The sequence below is a fragment of the Neofelis nebulosa genome, chromosome 5 (assembly GCF_028018385.1).
Source record: "Neofelis nebulosa isolate mNeoNeb1 chromosome 5, mNeoNeb1.pri, whole genome shotgun sequence".
Taxonomy (NCBI): Eukaryota; Metazoa; Chordata; class Mammalia; order Carnivora; family Felidae; genus Neofelis; species Neofelis nebulosa.
The window spans coordinates 91,894,829-91,912,572 of NC_080786.1; the positions used below are offsets into that span (position 1 = coordinate 91,894,829).

Below are 17,744 nucleotides of genomic sequence, written 5' to 3' on the forward strand. Positions count from 1 at the left end.
TTTAGGGCTGTTTGACCTTTATCTTTCTGATTCTGTTAAAATATAGGCAATAAGAAATGAAACCAACAGGTACAGACCCAAGGATCTTATCTCTAGCTGCGGAAGTTGCAAACAGTCCTGAGCAGAATGTCCCTATTATACTGTTGAAGTTAAAAGGTAAGGAAATCTTTTTGTGATTAGCTAACACTATTTAAGGAACAAAACAATTCCATCATGGGTATAGTTTTAGCATTTGTTTCTGATTTGTTCAGAAAAATCTTAACATTGTGATAAGAAAGTGCTATGTTTCCTTTTTAAAGTAAGTTTAGTTATTATTCAAACTATAAAAATACAAAAGTCTTGGATTTATTGAGCAGAAATAAGTATATCTTCTTTCCTTTTGCCTTAGAAATAATAAACAACACACCTTTAGGAAGCTCAGAGTTGAAGAAAATAAAACAAGATATATATTGTTATGACCTCATTCAGTATTGCCTTTTGGTCCTCAGTCAAGATTGTTCTCGAATCCAGGGTGGTTGGACTACAATTTCCCAGCTTACACAGATATTAAGGTAAAATGAAGCAATGAGTCCTCCTGTTCTTGAGGGATATAGTAGTAGATTCTCATTTTCAACATTTGCTTCTCTTTATTCATCTGCTTAACAAGAATTGGCAACCTTCTGTGGTAGGTTATGGTTGTACTTTTCCTCCTTTATACCATATATTACTCTTTGTAACTAACTGTATTTGTGAATATTTCACTATCTAAAATTTTGCTACATAAGTCCTGTGAAGATGGTGATCACGTCTTTTGCTCACCACTGAGTCCCAAGTACTTAACAGACTCTTTATTCACTAAGGAATATATGAAGAAATGAAGATTTTTAAGGCACTGGCTCTATACTGGAAAAACTTACAGTAGACATGGGATGACAGTCATGTGACTTTATCATACAAGGCTAAATGAAATAGGTGCTAAGATGAAAGATGTAAGCAAAGTACTATAGGAGAACAGATACAAAAGCTAGTCATTTTATGTTGTATTGATTTAGCTATCTCAATTGTATATTTCATTAGGTAACCAAAATCCTGTCCATAAAATTTAGAAGATCAAAATCTTTTATTTTTAAAGGAGATAATAAAATAAACCAGTTGTTCTCAGTGCCTAAGCCACTTTCTAATTAAGTAACTAAACACCTGTATTACTAATTGGAATCTTACCTTTCAAAACTGCTCATTCCTAATTTGTTACTACATAAAGGCTGGATTCAACATGTATAGTTAGAAAAAACTATTAACAGATACACATATCTTGGTGGAATCCAAGTCTTAAGAAATCCCCACGTATGGGGTGCCTGGGTGGCTCAATCGGTTGAGCGTCGAGCTTCAGCTCAGGTCATGATCTCAGTTTGGGTTTGAGCCCCACATCGGGCTCTGTGCTGACAGCTTAGAGCCTGGAGCCTGCTTCAAATTCTGTGTCTTCCTCTCTGTCTGCTCCTCCCCCGCTCATGCTCTGTCTCTCTCCTTCAAAAATAAATAAAAACATTAAAAAAAAAATCCCCATGTTTGTGCATATACAAAAAACATAATTTTTTAAATTAATGTCCACAATCAAAGTAGGTACTCTTAAATAATTTTTAGGAACGAAAGTAAAAAGAGAAACTGATACATGTGAATGTTTGTCCATAAATTTTAGGATTGATGTGCAAAAACAAAAGTACATTGAGTGTCAACCAGCTAAATTTTAGCATACTCATATGTAGTCACTATTGCTTATCAGTGTCATCTTCACATGTTGAAAAGCCTCTAACAGCAGTGTTTACTCATTAGAGATCAGTCTTGGGTTGGGGACTCTTGTTAGTATTAGTCTACACCAATACTTTTTATTATCAAGAGCTTTGAATATACCCATTTCATATCTAGGGAGTGACTTTTATGTGAAGTTTCAAGAGGACTCATTTCTCTAAATGACTTTATCTACTTTAACATAAATTGTAAAGTGTCCCTAATAAAGCAAGGTTTTTGTGGTTTACTCTTCTGATATAAGGAATGTGTAGTCAGATATTTTGCAGTTTAAGAAAATAGATCTGTTGGAGAGTAGAATTGGTATTAGAGTATTTGATTTCTTCATCTGTCCCTTGTAGACTAATCCTACCCTGGGTATTTTTCAGCTATCAGATGTCTCAAAGGTATCAACACAAATGTTTTTCATGAATTAGACTCCCAAGGTATTGTATTGCTTTTAGAGTGTTTATAGCTCATTCACTGAAAACTTGCCTTGTTTCTCTTTATTGTGAATCAGGTGTATTTTGTTTCCCAAAAAGCTGACAAGTAGGTTTTTAGGACATATGAGTCCTAGCTCTCAGTACAGACAAAGTTCACACCACTGGACTTACTTCTCCAGAAAGTTGTAATGCTAATTTTCCAGCAAAAGTTCTTTATTGGCTTGACAACAAAAGAGATAACTAAAAATTCTCATTAAGGCACAGTGTTGTCTATAGAAGCTCTAGCATTCAACTGAAATTTATAATTAAAACAAACAGTCACAGACTTGTGCTCTTATTTTAGTCATTGCTGTGTGGGCTTGGAGCCAGGAGAAGATGCAGAGGAATTTTACAATGAATTGCTTCCATCAGCTGCAGAAAATTTTCTGGTTTTGGGGAGGCGATTGCAAACATGTTTCATCAATGCAGCTAAGGTATATGTGTTTATTCAGGATTTTAATAGCCAAAATTCTTGAGAAGATGTTCCACATTATTTTTCACATGTGCAGTATTTGGCTGAAAGTACAATTAGAATAGTGGATCCAAACATTTTTGAAATTATAACCAAAAAAGCCTCTATGTGTGAAATTTTAAAGTGCTGGCTGAAGTATACCATATGACTTTTTGAAGAATCTGCTTTGCTTCTCAACTTTGAGCAGCACCCATAGACATTTATTTCCATAGCATCTTTCTAAAATACACCTACTTAACAGTAGAGGAAAGTATTGTTCTGTGGCCCAGTACTTTTCTAATAGCTTCTGTGGCACAGAACAATAAAGGTGAACTTTCTGTTTGATCTTTCAGATCTTCTGTAGTCAAAATATTTCAACTCAAACATAGGGCTTACTAAGTCCAGCAAGTATTTCTTGGGTGGATTGTGCTAAATGCTGTATGTACTATTTTTTTTTTAACCCACAGATTACTTAGAAATATGTTGCTTAATATCCAAATATTTGAGAATTTTCTGTTTTTAAAGTTTTTATTCAAATTCCAGTTAGTTAACATGCAGTGTAATATTAGTTTCAAGTGTACAGTTTAGTGAGTCAACTTTCCATATAACACCTGGTGCTCATCACAAGTGCACTCCTTAATCCCCATCACCTATTTAACCCATCCTCCCACCCACCTCCCCTCTGGTAACCATCAGTTTGTTCTCTATAGTTGAGTCTTTCTTGGTTTGCCCCTCTCTTTCCCTCCATGATTGTTTTATTTTTAAATTCCACATATGAGTGAATTTTCTTGATATTTTATTGTTACTGATTTCTACTTGAATTCTATTGTGGTCAGATAACATACTCTGTATCATTTCAATCCTTTGAAATTTTTTCAGACTTGTTTTATGGCACTTTTATCTTGGTGAATGTTTCATTACAAGCAGTCCTTGCTTTGCACAGTGCTATCTTGATTGAAACTCATGCATATCAGAAACATGTAAAGATTTTGATATGGCACAAGTTTCATTTAACATGGTACCATGCAAAAAGTAAGGACTGCCTGTATACTTGAAAGTGAACTCTGTTTGTTGTGTGGAATGTTCTGTGAATATCAGATCAATTTAGTTATAATACTTAAAGAAGTCGTAAGTGCACACAGCTGAAACTTCTTTATCTTGTAATATTTCTTGGCTATATGTACATTTGGCCTACTGCTATATTAAATTTTGAACAGATTAACAACTTTTGGGAGTTATGAAGAAAAATAACTGGGTCATCAAGGGATATTAAATTTCATTTGAGGTGCTTGAAGTATAAAGAATAGACATAGTCTTATACTTAACACCTAGGCTAATAAAGTCGGCAAGATATTTAGATATTTCTTTAGGAAACATAAGACAGCTCTATTTTTAATTTAAAAAACAACAAATTAAAAAATTATGAATGAAATTGAATGAGACATACAATATGGATGAGATAGTAGTTTGAGTATAAGAAGTATTGTTGACAGGGGCACCTTGGTGGTTCAGTTGGTTAAGCATCCAACTTCGGCTCAGGTCATGATCTCGCGGTTTGTGAGTTCGAGCCCCATGTTGGGCTGTGTGCTCTCAGCTCAGAACCTGGATCCGGCTTTGAATTCTGTGTCTCCCTCTCTCTCTGCCCCTCTCCTGCCTATACTGTGTGTGTGTGTCTCTCAAAAATAAGTAAACATTAAAAAAAAATTGTTTTAAACTATTGTTGACAGAGAATTTAACTTAGTAGTAGAGTATATAGGCTTTCTATGTAATAATAGGTCACAAATTCTTCCAGCATCTCCATTGGCATTTTGAGGTTGGTAGCAATAAATAAATTTTATATATTTCTAGACTTAATTCAAGTCAGTTAAAGCCGCACAAACTATGGGAATTTGTGTTAGACTTGATTTCTTTTCCTGGCTGTGCCACAAATTAACTATGGGTTCTTGGGCAGATGACTTGATTTCACTGTACCTGTTTTCTCCTTTGTAAAATGATTTCTTTTTTCTTTTAAATTTTTTTTAACGTTTTATTTATTTTTGAGATAGGGAGAGACAGAGCATGAACAGGGGAGGGTCAGAGAGAGGGAGACACAGAATCTGAAACAGGCTCCAGGCTCTGAGCTGTCAGCACAGAGCCCGACGCGGGGCTTGAACTCACGGACCGCGAGATCATGACCTGAGGCAAAGTCAGCCGCTTAACCGACTGAGCCACCCAGGTGCCCCTTCTTTTAAATTTTTTTAAGGTTTGTTTATTTTTGAAGGAGAGACAGAGTGTGAGTGGGGGAGGAGCAGAAAGAGAGAGAGACAGAACCTGAAACAGGCTCCAGGCTCTGAGCTGTCAGCACAGAGCCCGACGATGGGGAGGCTCGAACTCACAAACTGTGAGATCATGACCTGAGCTAAAGTCAGACCCTTAACTGACTGAGCCACCCAGGCGTCCCTGTAAAATAATTTCTATCTCATGAATAGCTCAGACCGTTAAGACAGCTTTATGTTTTCTTGAGAGTATTTTTATTTAATATTAGGGGCAATAGTAATTACGGTCTTTTCATTTACGTAGTCCTTTAAAACTTTTCATAATACTTTCCTATTCTTTATTATGGTGTTTGTATAGAAAGGAAAACTCCTTCAGTAATACATTAAAGGGGGTAAACTACAGCAAAAGAGGGCCACTTTACCACAGAACAAAATGAAAATAGATATAAAGGAGATTACAGGGGTGTCTGGGTGGCTCAGTCAGTTAAGCATCCAACTCTTAATTTTGGCTCAGGTCATGTTCCCAGGATGGTGGGATCGAGCCCCATGTCAGACTCTGTGCTGAGTGTGGAGCCTGCTTAAGATTCTCTCTCTCTCTTTCTTAAATAATAATAAAAAAAGATTACAAGAAAACTGAATTTATAAGTTTTATCTACCTAAGTGTTTCCCAATCAAAAAAATATTGGGGGCACCTGGGTGGTTCAGTCAGTTAAGCATCCAACTTTGGCTCATGTCACGGTTCACTGGTGAGTTTGAGATGTGCCTTGGGCTCTGCACTAACAATGTGAAGCCTGCTTGGATCCTCTGTCTCCCTCTCTCTGCCCCTCCCCTGCTCATGTGCTCACATGTGTGCTCTTTCTAAAAAATAAATAAACATTAAAAAAAAAAAAGCCAAACTCATTGTCTAAAGAACCAAACACATTAAAAAAAAATTTTTTTTTAATTAGCTGACATATAGGTATTAGATCACATGGTGGGACATACACAGAATGATCTGGCCTAAACTGCAAACTGGTTAAAATATACACACGTACACATACATTTACATATTGCCATAAGAAAAATACCTACCCCAAAATTTTGAAGTGACTTAGGGTAAATTTTGTTAACCAGTCTCAGAAGCCATGAATTTATGGGTGGCATTATCTAATGGGTTTTTTAAGGAAAAAAGGAAGTCTAAGGGCTCTGCACTATTCTTTGAGATTGACAACAATGAAGATTACCACGCTCTTTCTGCTGTGTCTTTTGGTGAAACTGGCAAAGGCACTTTACTGGACTAAAGTATTTCTTTTTTTTTTTTTTTTAATGTTTTTTATTTATTTTTGGGACAGAGAGAGACAGAGCATGAACGGGCGGGAGAGGGGCAGAGAGAGAGGGAGACACAGAATCCGAAACAGGCTCCAGGCTCCGAGCCATCAGCCCAGAGCCTGACGCGGGGCTCGAACTCACTGACCGCGAGATCGTGACCTGGCTGAAGTCGGACGCTTAACCGACTGCGCCACCCAGGCGCCCCTGGACTAAAGTATTTCTTGACCTAATGCGACATTTCTTTCTTTTTTAGATTTTGGTTTTTTTGATTGTTGTTGTATTTAAGTTAGCACATGTCTATTTAAGCACCTACCTAACCCTGTGCTAAAATAATAGGAAGAACATGCTTTTATTATTATAATAATCATTGCAATCATAATGCCTTTGCTGTTGTGATTGTTACTTTTGTGCTAGAGTACAAATGTTTAAGACCTGGGTAAAATTAGTGGCCTTTATACAACTTTCCACTGAAGTTACATGGCCAGTAAATGACAGAATTGTGAACAAAATCTGTTTATTTGCTATTATGACATATATTCTAATATACTAATCACCCTATTTTCCAGAAAGGAAGAATCAGAAAAAATTGTCATTTATTTGTAGACTAAATACTGATTGAACACTTACTATGTTTGGAACTATTTTAGACACTGAATGTCTAATGGAGAGCCAAGTAACTTGGTCTCTGCTCTCATGGAGTTATAGATTAGAAGCTGCAACTGAAATGTGCTAATAATAATGCTTTACATGCTGACATCTACATTTGCATATAACAGTGATTTTCAAACCTAACTGCATAATCAAATCAGCCACCTAACTTTGTAAAAATACAGATGTTCAGACTTTGACTTTGGAGATTCAAATTGTTTGGGTTAAAGCCTGTACATGGATATACTATATTTAATTTTAAAAAAAGCTCCACAGTGATTCTGATGCATAGCCAGTGTTGAGAAATCCTAATATATCAACTTGTAGTTCTTATACAGTTTATATATTGTCTCATTTGACCTCTGGGTAACAACCATTTCTCTAGTAAGTAGAGTAGGTAGGTATTGCCAGCCTGTAACACAAGTTTTATAAATTAAGAAACTAAAGGCTACAAGATCATAAATAACTAAGTAAGATCCAGCAACCAGGTTCTCTTGATTCCCCCCAAGAGAAGTTTCTCTTCTTTTTTTTTTTTTTTTTAAATAAAGCAATTACAGAAAAGTAAATTGGGTTTGTGTTTGTGTTATGTGTATTAAGGGGGAAGAAAAAGATGAATTACTACGCTTTTTCCAAATTGTGACTGATTCTCTCTTCTGGCTTTTGGGAGGCCATGTTCAACTCATCCAAAATGGTAAGAGAAAAGATTTTTAAGGTAACTGATAATCATTGTAAAGTACCTGCTAACAGCTTTTTTTTTTTTTTCAAAAATAAATATCTCATTAACTATACAGATAACCACAGTTAAATGAAACTACGTTGAAATAACCACACACACAAAAAAATAAACGCCCATCTGTACATTCCAGTTTTAAATAGTCAACATTGACGATGTGAATATTAAGGAGAAAATTGCTTAAATATTATTTAAATATAATTTTTTCTTAGCTCTTACTATTTAGCAAATCAAAGATAAGGATTAATGATAATTTTTTAATTTTTTTTAAAGTTTTATTTTTTAATTTACGTCCAAGTTAGTTAGCATATAGTGCAACAATGATTTCAGGAATAGATTCCTTAATGCCCCTTACCCATTTAGCCCACCCCCCCCCCACAACCCCTCCAATAACCCTCTGTTTGTTCTCCATATTTAAGAGTCTCTTATATTTTGTCTGCTTCTCTGTTTCTATATTATTTTTGCTTCTCTTCCCTTATGTTCCTCTGTTTCGTATCTTCAAGTCCTCAAATTAGTGAAGTCGTATGCTATTTATCTTTCTCTGATTAATTTTGCTTAGCATAATACCCTCTAGTTCCATCCACATAACTGCAAATGACAAGATTTCATTCTTTTTGATTGCCGAGTAATACTCAGCAAGTATACTTGTATATATATATATACACCACATCTTCTTTATCCATTCATCCATCGATGGACATCTGGGCTCTTTCCCTACTTTGGCTATTGTTGATAGAACTGCTGTAAACATTGGGGTGCACGTGCCCCTGCGAAACAGCACACCTGTATCCCTTGGATAAATACCTACTAGTGCAATTGCTGGGTCATAGGGTAGTTCTATTTTTAATTTTTTGAGGAACCTCCATACTGTTTTCCAGAGTGGCTGCATCAGTTTGCATTCCCACCAGCAGTGCAAAAGAGATCCTGTCTCCACATCCTCGCCAACATCTGTTGTTGCCTGAGTTGTTCATTTTAGCCATTCTGACAGGTGTGAGGTGGTATCTCATTGTGGTTTTGATTTGTATTTCCCTCATGATGAGTGATGTTGAGCATTTTTTCATGTGTCGGTTGGCCATCTGGAAGTCTTCTTTGGATGATAATTTTAGCAACTTAGAGAAAATGTTTTTTCTAAGCTCCAAAGATTGCATCTGTATTTTAGATTTAGTGTGAGAGAAATCCCTATGTACAGAGCATATATGATTTAATTCATAGCCTAACTATTCATGTAGGAGTAAGCTTTTATATATTGACATTTTACTGAACTTGATAGTTATTTTATAGGATATTTCTACACTTGAGAAATATAAACGTGTTTTATGTTTTCTTAAGACTGGGGAAGTAATCTTTAATGATAATTGTGGCAACATTCTATCCTTTTGAAAGATTTAATCTAAGATAAATGTAACTATAAGAAAAATAGAAGAACACTGACTTTTTTTAGAAGGTGAAAATAGAATTGAATTTTTATTTTTAATTTAATTTTTTCAGAATATTATGCATGCACATAAAGAATCAAATAGTTCTATAAGGATTGTTAAAAACAAACCCTGGCCCTTGTGCCTCACTTCATTTCCCATTTTCCAAAGGCAGCAACTAATTATTGCAACAACTATTGCAACTAATACTTTGGGTGGTTATATCCTTTTGAAACTAAGTAGACCCAGAAACCAGGTCCTCTGAAACCCTGATGAATAGTCTCTCTCCCACTCTCTCTCTCTCTCTCTCTTTTTTTTAAATACTTAGTTACTTCCTTTTCTTTTAAAGCATTATCTATTAATTTCCCATTATGAAACAAATATTATAAAGTTCTCAATGTAAACAACTGTTTTACCAAAAATATAAAGTACTTAGTTTTACTATACTATAATGGGTGGTAAAAGGCCTAGTAAAATGAGAGATAGCAAGAGAGAGAATACTTGAATAACTTTTAAAATATGCTGTTTTTTTTCTTCCAGAAATAGTAATGACAACAAATGTGACTGTTCCTCAGGTTATTCTGTAGATTTAAAATATCAATAAAGTTTGTATTAAAACTAAATTACATGGTTGTGAGATTCATATACAAAAAAATAAATGGGTACAAAATTGGGGTTTCCTATAACCTTTCTCTCTAAAAAGAATCAGCTCTTATAGAAATGGCAGACTAAAGGTCTGAGACAGAAAATATGCAAGGTATTTTGTATACCAGATAGAAAGGAAGCAAGCAAAATTTATTGGGATTATAAAAAATAAAACAAGTTAATAAAAACACACACACACAATTTATTGGGATTCTGTGAAAAGGATTCAGGAGCCAAAATAAGGAGGCTTCTATTAGCCAAAAATGGGAAATTAGAACAGTAATAAGGATAATAACTACTGAGGATAAAAATATATCAACTATTTAAAAAATTACCATTAAAGTCTACTAGGGAACCAATTCATTTTGAAAACTGGTAAATGAAGAATCCAGAGTTTCTCTTGCCTTTTCTTATGTCTTGATGAGGAGAAATTTCTCTTTATAAAACTATTCCAATAGGTGAAAAAGGTAAGATAGATACTGCCATTGTACAACTGTTAGTAAGTGAACAGATTTAGGAATTAATCATCCATCACTGTCAAAATTTGAGAAGTACCTCCTAATGGCTCAACATAACCTCACATATGAAATGTAGATGTCAAAAATTCAAACCTGAGGGGCGCCTGGGTGGCGCAGTCGGTTAAGCGTCTGACTTCAGCCAGGTCACGATCTCACGGTCAGTGAGTTCGAGCCCCGCGTCAGGCTCTGGGCTGATGGCTCGGAGCCTGGAGCCTGTTTCGGATTCTGTGTCTCCCTCTCTCTCTGCCCCTCCCCCGTTCATGCTCTGTCTCTCTCTGTCCCAAAAATAAATTAAAAACGTTGAAAAAAAAAAATTAAAAAAATTCAAACCTGAATCATTTTGATCCACTAGCTCCAATGACCCATTTATAGAAGGTCAGAGAAACACTAAATTACACCCCAGGAATGCAGTTAATAAATCTAGACCATGGGAACCTCCTAAGACAATTGATATAGTTTTGTCAACAAATAAATTGTAAGAAAAAAAAGTCCATAGTTTAAAAGAAATTTGAAAGATAACCAGTTACTATGTATAATATTTGTAATTGTGGAACTTATTTATATCTTGATTCAAACAAACTTTAAAAATCCACAAAATAATTGGAAATTGGAGCACTGACTGGATATCTGATAAAATTAAATCATTATTCGGGGCTTCTGGGTGGCCCCATCGGTTGGGCGTCCGACTTCGGCTCAGGTCTTGATCATGATTTCATGGTCAGGTCATGATCTCATGAGCCCCGCTTGGAGCCTGGAGCCTGTTTCAGATTCTGTGTCTCCCTCTCTGCCCCTCCCCTGCTCACGCTCTGTCTCTGTCTCAAAAATGAATAAACATTAAAAAGAAAAAAAAAACATTCAGTTTAGATATGGTTATGTTTTATTTTTTAATCATATCTTTTGGGAGTATATCTTGAAGTATTTGTGGATAAAATAATTGATGTATTGGATTAGCTTCAAAATAAAATGGGAGGCTGGAAGTGGATAGGCTTGGTGAAAGATGATTGGTCATAAGTTGATCATTGTTAAAGTTGAATGCATGTAGAATCATGATTTATTCTCTCTACTCTTGTGAAGGTTTGAAGCATTCATTATAAGAAGGTTAATTAAATGGGCACAAGTATTTTTGTTTGGGGGACCAAATAGTTATCTCACACTCAATAAAAACAACTACACTTGAAAAACAGAACAGAGGCTCCAAAAATAAATTCTGTAATAATATAAAACAGTGTAAAAATAAGATGGAATGACTAAAATTATTTTAGCATAACTTTTTCCAGTATAGAAAAAAGATAAGCTCACACACACACACACACACACACACTGCATATCACGAGTTCAGTGAATTCAGAATTACAAAGAGATACTAAGGGCAAGGCATAGTCACTTAAGCATCTGACTTTGGCTCAGGTCATGATCTCACAGTTCGCGAGTTCTAGCCCTACTTTGAGTGAGCTGGAGCCCTGCTTTGGGTGAGCACAAGCCCCACTTCAGTTGAGTCCTGCTTCTCTCTCTATCTGTCTCCCCCTCACTCACACCCTCTCTCTCTCTGAAATTAATTAATTAAAAAGAGTTACTAATAAAACATCTTTAAGTAGACAAAAAGGAAATAATATACTTATTCCAGTTATAAAAAAGAAGTCTTTTACTGTTGAAGTAATAGAAAATAAGAAGCCATAGAAATATTTAATAGTGGAATTTTTTTTGAAGTTGCTAAATGTTAAAAAAATTGATGTTTAGTAAAATATTGAAATATTGGACTTTGTAAATGGAAAAACAGTAATTAGTATGTGAAAGAAATCAATATATTCTTTCAGGAGAAAGAAGAGGCAAAGAGTAAAGTTGTTTTGTGGAAGCTAGGATAGTATTCACAGAATTGCCTTGCCTGCACACCTGATCCCACTTTAATTGTAATTCTGATCAGTTAATGGAGAAGGGAGTAGAAACTGACATTTACTGGGAACCTATTCAGTAGGGTAGGTTGTAGGACATTCATCAGTAGTCTATGAAAGAGCTATTCTTGTTTTACAGTTGAAGAAATGGGAGTTCTGAGAGGTTAAGCAACTTAACAGAAGCATCCAGTGTCAGGTCTTCAAAACTGGCTTCTCAGAACCTAAAAATTATAAACCAATAAAAACAAACGTTGTTTGGGGCGCCTGGGTGGCGCAGTCGGTTAAGCGTCCGACTTCAGCCAGGTCACGATCTCGCGGTCCGTGAGTTCGAGCCCCGCGTCAGGCTCTGGGCTGATGGCTCGGAGCCTGGAGCCTGTTTTCGATTCTGTGTCTCCCTCTCTCTCTGCCCCTCCCCCGTTCATGCTCTGTCTCTCTCTGTCCCAAAAATAAATAAAAAACGTTGAAAAAAAAATTTAAAAAAAACAAACGTTGTTTTGTAAATGATAATTTCATTATTATTTAAGACAAAATGTTAGCAAACATGTATATTATATAACAATTGTTTTAAGGATGTAAGCCACTGTTTACAGTCATATGTACCATTTCCATTCCTTCATATTCTCTTTTCTTCACAGGAAATTTGATTTTATTCACTGAAATTTATTGCTACAAGGATTCCAATTTAGGATATGTTTTGTTTTATTTCTCATTTAATGGGAGATAACAGTAGAGTCTTAGGGTAGTATTTGTGGATGCTTTCTGTTTATAACTTTCATAAAATGGAATCACTTTTTTATGGTTACTGAAACTGCCCATCTTAAAATCTTCTTTATTGTAAAATATACAAAGGCAGGTATTTTAGTAGAAATGGTCATGCTTGGATTTGGTTTTGAAAGTAAATGAATCTTGATTGTATCATAGAATCTTTGTTTTAATTTTTTTCTCTTCTTTTAGTACTACAAAGTGATCATTTCTTACACTTACTGCAAACTGACAACCTTCAAATAGGATCTACAGTCATGACTATGCTACAGAACATACTACAAATCAACAGGTGATTTGGTTTTACAAAGTGTTTATTAAAGTATTTATAATTTTTAACTTTTGGTACAGAAGCATTACCAGTTTTATTCCAATTTTGCTGAAATCATCAATTACTTATGACTTGTACATGATACTTCAAGAACTCTGTTACTACCATTGTCTTTCAGAAGAAAGAATATAAAATACCATAAAAGACTGGAAATTAATTATTGAATTGGTATCTCAGAGCTTAAGAAGTTTGTAGACAAATCTCAGGCTTAGAGAAGAAATATTTATGGTGCTATCTGAACAAAAATATTGAGACCACAATAAAAAAATGCTTAATCATATATTTATTTAGCAAACTGCAAGCTTACCATTATGCCAGGTGCTTTTCTTAGAATGGCATAAAAGAACTGATAGACAGTTTTTCCAGATTAAAATGGAAAAAGAACTATACACACTTATAATAATTGATTCTTCCAGTTCAGTATGGATTTATTAAATGTCTAAAGTGTCAACTATGTGTCTGTCATTGGGTTCCCAAAGTTGATTAAGATAAAAAATTTGCTTTCAGATAGCTTACAGTATAGCAGGAGACCAACCCACAGACATGATTATATTATAGCATATTAAGTTACAGTTATAAAGGTGTGCACAAGTGTTAGGCTCCTAACCAAAACCAAGGGGTGATACTTCCTCAATATGGTAACACCTGAGGAGAAACTTTAAGAATGAAAAATTAGCTGGAGAGGAAGAAGAGAAAGGCAGAGGTAATAACGTAAGCAAATGCACAAAGAAATAACATGATATGGATGAAAAGTAGGTACAATTCATCATTGCTGGCATCTACAGTTTGGCATGTGGAGGTGACTAACAAGTTCTGCAGACTTAAGTCATGAAGAGCTTATATGTTGTGTTAAGGAAATTTAATCTTAGGAAATGGAACTATTAACAGATTTTTAAAGTGGATTAAAATAAGTGTATTTCACTTACATTACTCAGGTCACTATGTGGAGGAAGAATTTAAGGGGGACAAAACTCTAGACAAAGAAGGCAATTAGAGGAAGCAACTACAGTAATCCAAGTGAAGTAATAAAATTTTGGCCTTGGGCACTGGTACCAAATAGATTAAAAAAATATTTTAAAAACTAATGAAAACCATCAAGACTTTACTTCCACTTGTGATTGAAATGGAATAATTGAAATGGATTTACCCTACCACTTGAAGAAAACAAACACCAGGAAAAACATAAAACAACAGTTTTCAGGAAACTGGACTTAAGTCAGTGAAAGAAAAGTGAGCCCTAAGAGAAAGGAATTAATAGGGTGAACCTAATAATTACTTTAACTCCTAGCATTGAGAGGGTTTCCAGACTGTGGCACAGGGAGGGGTATCCTAGCCAGGCTGAGTTGAAAAGGTAGAGGTGAGAGTCTGGGGAGAACAAAATAGCTGGAGTTCATAAGACAGAACACCAAAGAAAAGAGCTACATGCAGAGAGAGTCCCAGAAATCAGAGTCTCCTTCAAGTATTTGGTAGAGTACTGATTGGCATATACATGTGAAGAAACTACTCAATGTCTGCGAAAACAATAATCCAAAACTATGAAAAGGAACAGCATCAGAAGTTCACACAGAGCCAAGAATATTGCCTGACTCCCAACAGCCAGGTGGAAAACCTCATGAGTAACAGAACATTGAGTACTTAGTAAGGTTTCATCTCAGTAGTGGGGGGATAATTAGCACTAGATTGAACACATTCTGGACCTTCCAAACAAAAGCACAACCCTAAAGGATCAAATTATTTACAAGTAACTGCTCTGGTTTTTGAACATATCTTTATCTTAAAAATCTTTATGGTAAGTTCTACAAAGTAGGAAGTATGGCAGAAATGGTCGTGTTTTGATTTGATTTTAAAGGGATGAGAAAATGCCACCTGTGCTATCATAGCATCTTTGATTTCTTTTTTTCGTCTTCCTTTAGTAATAATACAAAGTGATAATATCTTACAGTTTCTACTAAAGATGTTCAGGTAGGATCTGCAATCATAACTGTGCTATAGAATATACTGCAGATTATAGGTGACTTGGTTTTATAAAATGTTACTGATCTTTTAGTTTTGGTCAGAAGTATTACCAATCTGATACTAATTTCACTAAATCATTGGTTGCATATGATTTGCATATGGAACCTGAAAATCTCTAAACAGAAGAAAACTCAAAAATATTTTTAGGAATGCACAAATACCTGGCACCCAACAAGATAAAATTCATACAAGTACCTGGCATGCAAACATGGAGGAAAACAGGACCAATAATGAGAAGAATCAATTGATGAAGACTGACATATATGTTAGAATTAATAGACAAGGACATCAGGATAGTTATGGGATAGTTAGGATTGTTAACTGTATTCCATGTTTTAAAAAAGTTTAATAGAGACCCATATGATACAAATCCCAGAGTGAACTTCTAGATATGAAAACTACAAACTCAATATGAAAAATACACTAGATAGGATTCATAGCAGATTAACATTGCAGATTAATGAACTTGAAGACATAGCAGTGGAAACCATCCAAAATGAAACAAAAGGAATAAAGAAAGAACAACACCTCAGTGAACTGTAGAGCTGATGTAGGCATAATTAGAGTATATAAAGGAAGTAGTAGAGTTAGAAGAAAATATTTGAAGAAACCATGTCTAAAAATTTTCCAAATTCATTGAATACTATAATAATCTTACAAATTCAAAATTCTCATCAAACTCCAAGGACAGTAAAATATGACACCAAGGTACATTGAGATCAAAGCATTAGAGGGACGCCTGGGTGGCTCAGTCAGTTAAGTTTCCGACTTTGGCTCAGGTCATGATCTTACGGCTTGTGGGTTCATGCCCCACATTGGGCTGTGTGCTGACAGCTCAGAGCCTGGAGCCTGCTTTGGATTCTGTGTCTCCCTCTCTCTCTGCCCCTCCCCTGTTCATGTTCTTATTCCCTCTTTCTCTCTCTTTCTCTCTCTGTCAAAAATAAATAAACATTTTTTTTTATTAAAGCGAGTAATAAAGAGAAAATCTTAAAGGCAACCAGAGGAAAAAAGATGTTACACATAGGAATGAAGATGACAGTAACTTTCTCATCAGAAACAATACGAAGACAACATCCTTAAAACACTGAAAGAAAACAGCTGTCAAACCTAGAATTTTATACCCAGTGGAAATGTGTTTCAAAAACAAAGACAAAACGCTTTTTCAGAAATCACCAGCAGACCCACACACAGTACAAGAAATGTTTAAGGAAGTCCTTCAACCAGAGGAAAGAAGATCTACACCAAGTATTGAAAAATATCAGAAATAGTAATCATAGAAGTAACTATAAAAGATTATTTTTCACATTATAATGATATATGTAATATAATAACATTTGTTTATACAAAAATAAAATGTATTTGAGGGTTTGTAACATGTATTAGTAAAACGTATTACAACAATAACATAAAGGCTGGGAGGAAAGGAATGGAAGTCTGTTATAAACTCTTACACTATAAATAGGTTTCAGGCTATCTGAAAGTTTGCTTTATGCCTCTTTGCTTTTACGAAAGACGTACATTAGTACCTGTTTTTGCTAACCAAAAGAAATTCAAAGACAGTTTTCACTTCTACAAAATGGTAATTGCTTCTTCTCTTTATGCCATTTTAGCTTACAAAAGGTTTCATAAGAACACTCTAGTTTCTGATAGTGGAAGAAACCTGTACATGAAGTAGTATATCAATTAAGGTTGGTAGTATATCACTTGAAGTTAGACTCTGTTGAAGATATATGCTATGAACCCTAATGCAATCAATAAAATAACAAGACAAGGAGTTATAGCTAATAAGCCAAGATAGGCAGTAAAAAATCATAAAGCAATACTTACTCCAAAGTAAGGCATTAAAAAGAAAAAGGCAAGTAAAGGACAATGGAACAAGTAGTCACCAAATAACAGATGTAAACCTGTACTGTATTAGGTACAAATGGCTAGAAACCCTCAGTTACAAGGAACAGCTTGACAGGTTGGATGAAAAAGTAGGAACCAATACATGCAGTCTTCCAGAAATGTACCTTAAATACAAAAACGGGTTCCTGGGTGGCTCAGTTGGTTGAACGTTCAACTCTGGTTTCAGATAAGGTTATGATCCCAGCATCGTGGGATTGAGCCCCACGTCTGGCTCCATGCTGGGTGTGGAGCCTGCTTAAGATTCTCTCTTTTCCTGTCCCTAACTTGCGTGCATGCTCTCTCTCTCAAAGAAATAAATAAAAATTATATAAAAACACACAAATAGATTAAAAGTGAAAGGATGAAAAAAGATATACTATGCTATCCCTAGTAAAAAGAAAGCTGGAATACCTATATTAATATCAGAAAAAGTAAGTTTCAGAAAAAAGAATATTCCCAGTGATGGTTATTTCATAATAAAGAATCCGTTCATCAGGAAAACATGTTTATTGACCTAACAACAGAGATTCAAGATACAAAGAAAAAATCGACAGATTTGAAAGGTGAAATTGACAAAACTACAGGTAAAGTGGAAGATGTCTAAACCCCTTTCTTGATAATTGGTAGAATAAGTAGGTAAAAA

General features: G+C 35.0%; 1 protein-coding gene across 11 annotated transcripts in view; it reads left to right on the forward strand.

The window, feature by feature from the left end:
* Positions 1-17,744, forward strand: part of IQCB1 (IQ motif containing B1) — a 65,061-nt gene that overhangs the window by 5,027 nt on the left and 42,290 nt on the right. For all 11 annotated transcript variants that reach the window (XM_058731221.1, XM_058731219.1, XM_058731225.1 and 8 more), the window contains 5 exons: positions 47-156; positions 389-551; positions 2,548-2,677; positions 7,503-7,596; positions 13,060-13,159. In XM_058731221.1, coding sequence (XP_058587204.1) covers positions 57-156; positions 389-551; positions 2,548-2,677; positions 7,503-7,596; positions 13,060-13,159 — 587 coding nt within the window. In that variant the 5' untranslated portion in view covers positions 47-56. The remainder of the gene's footprint in view (positions 1-46; positions 157-388; positions 552-2,547; positions 2,678-7,502; positions 7,597-13,059; positions 13,160-17,744) is intronic.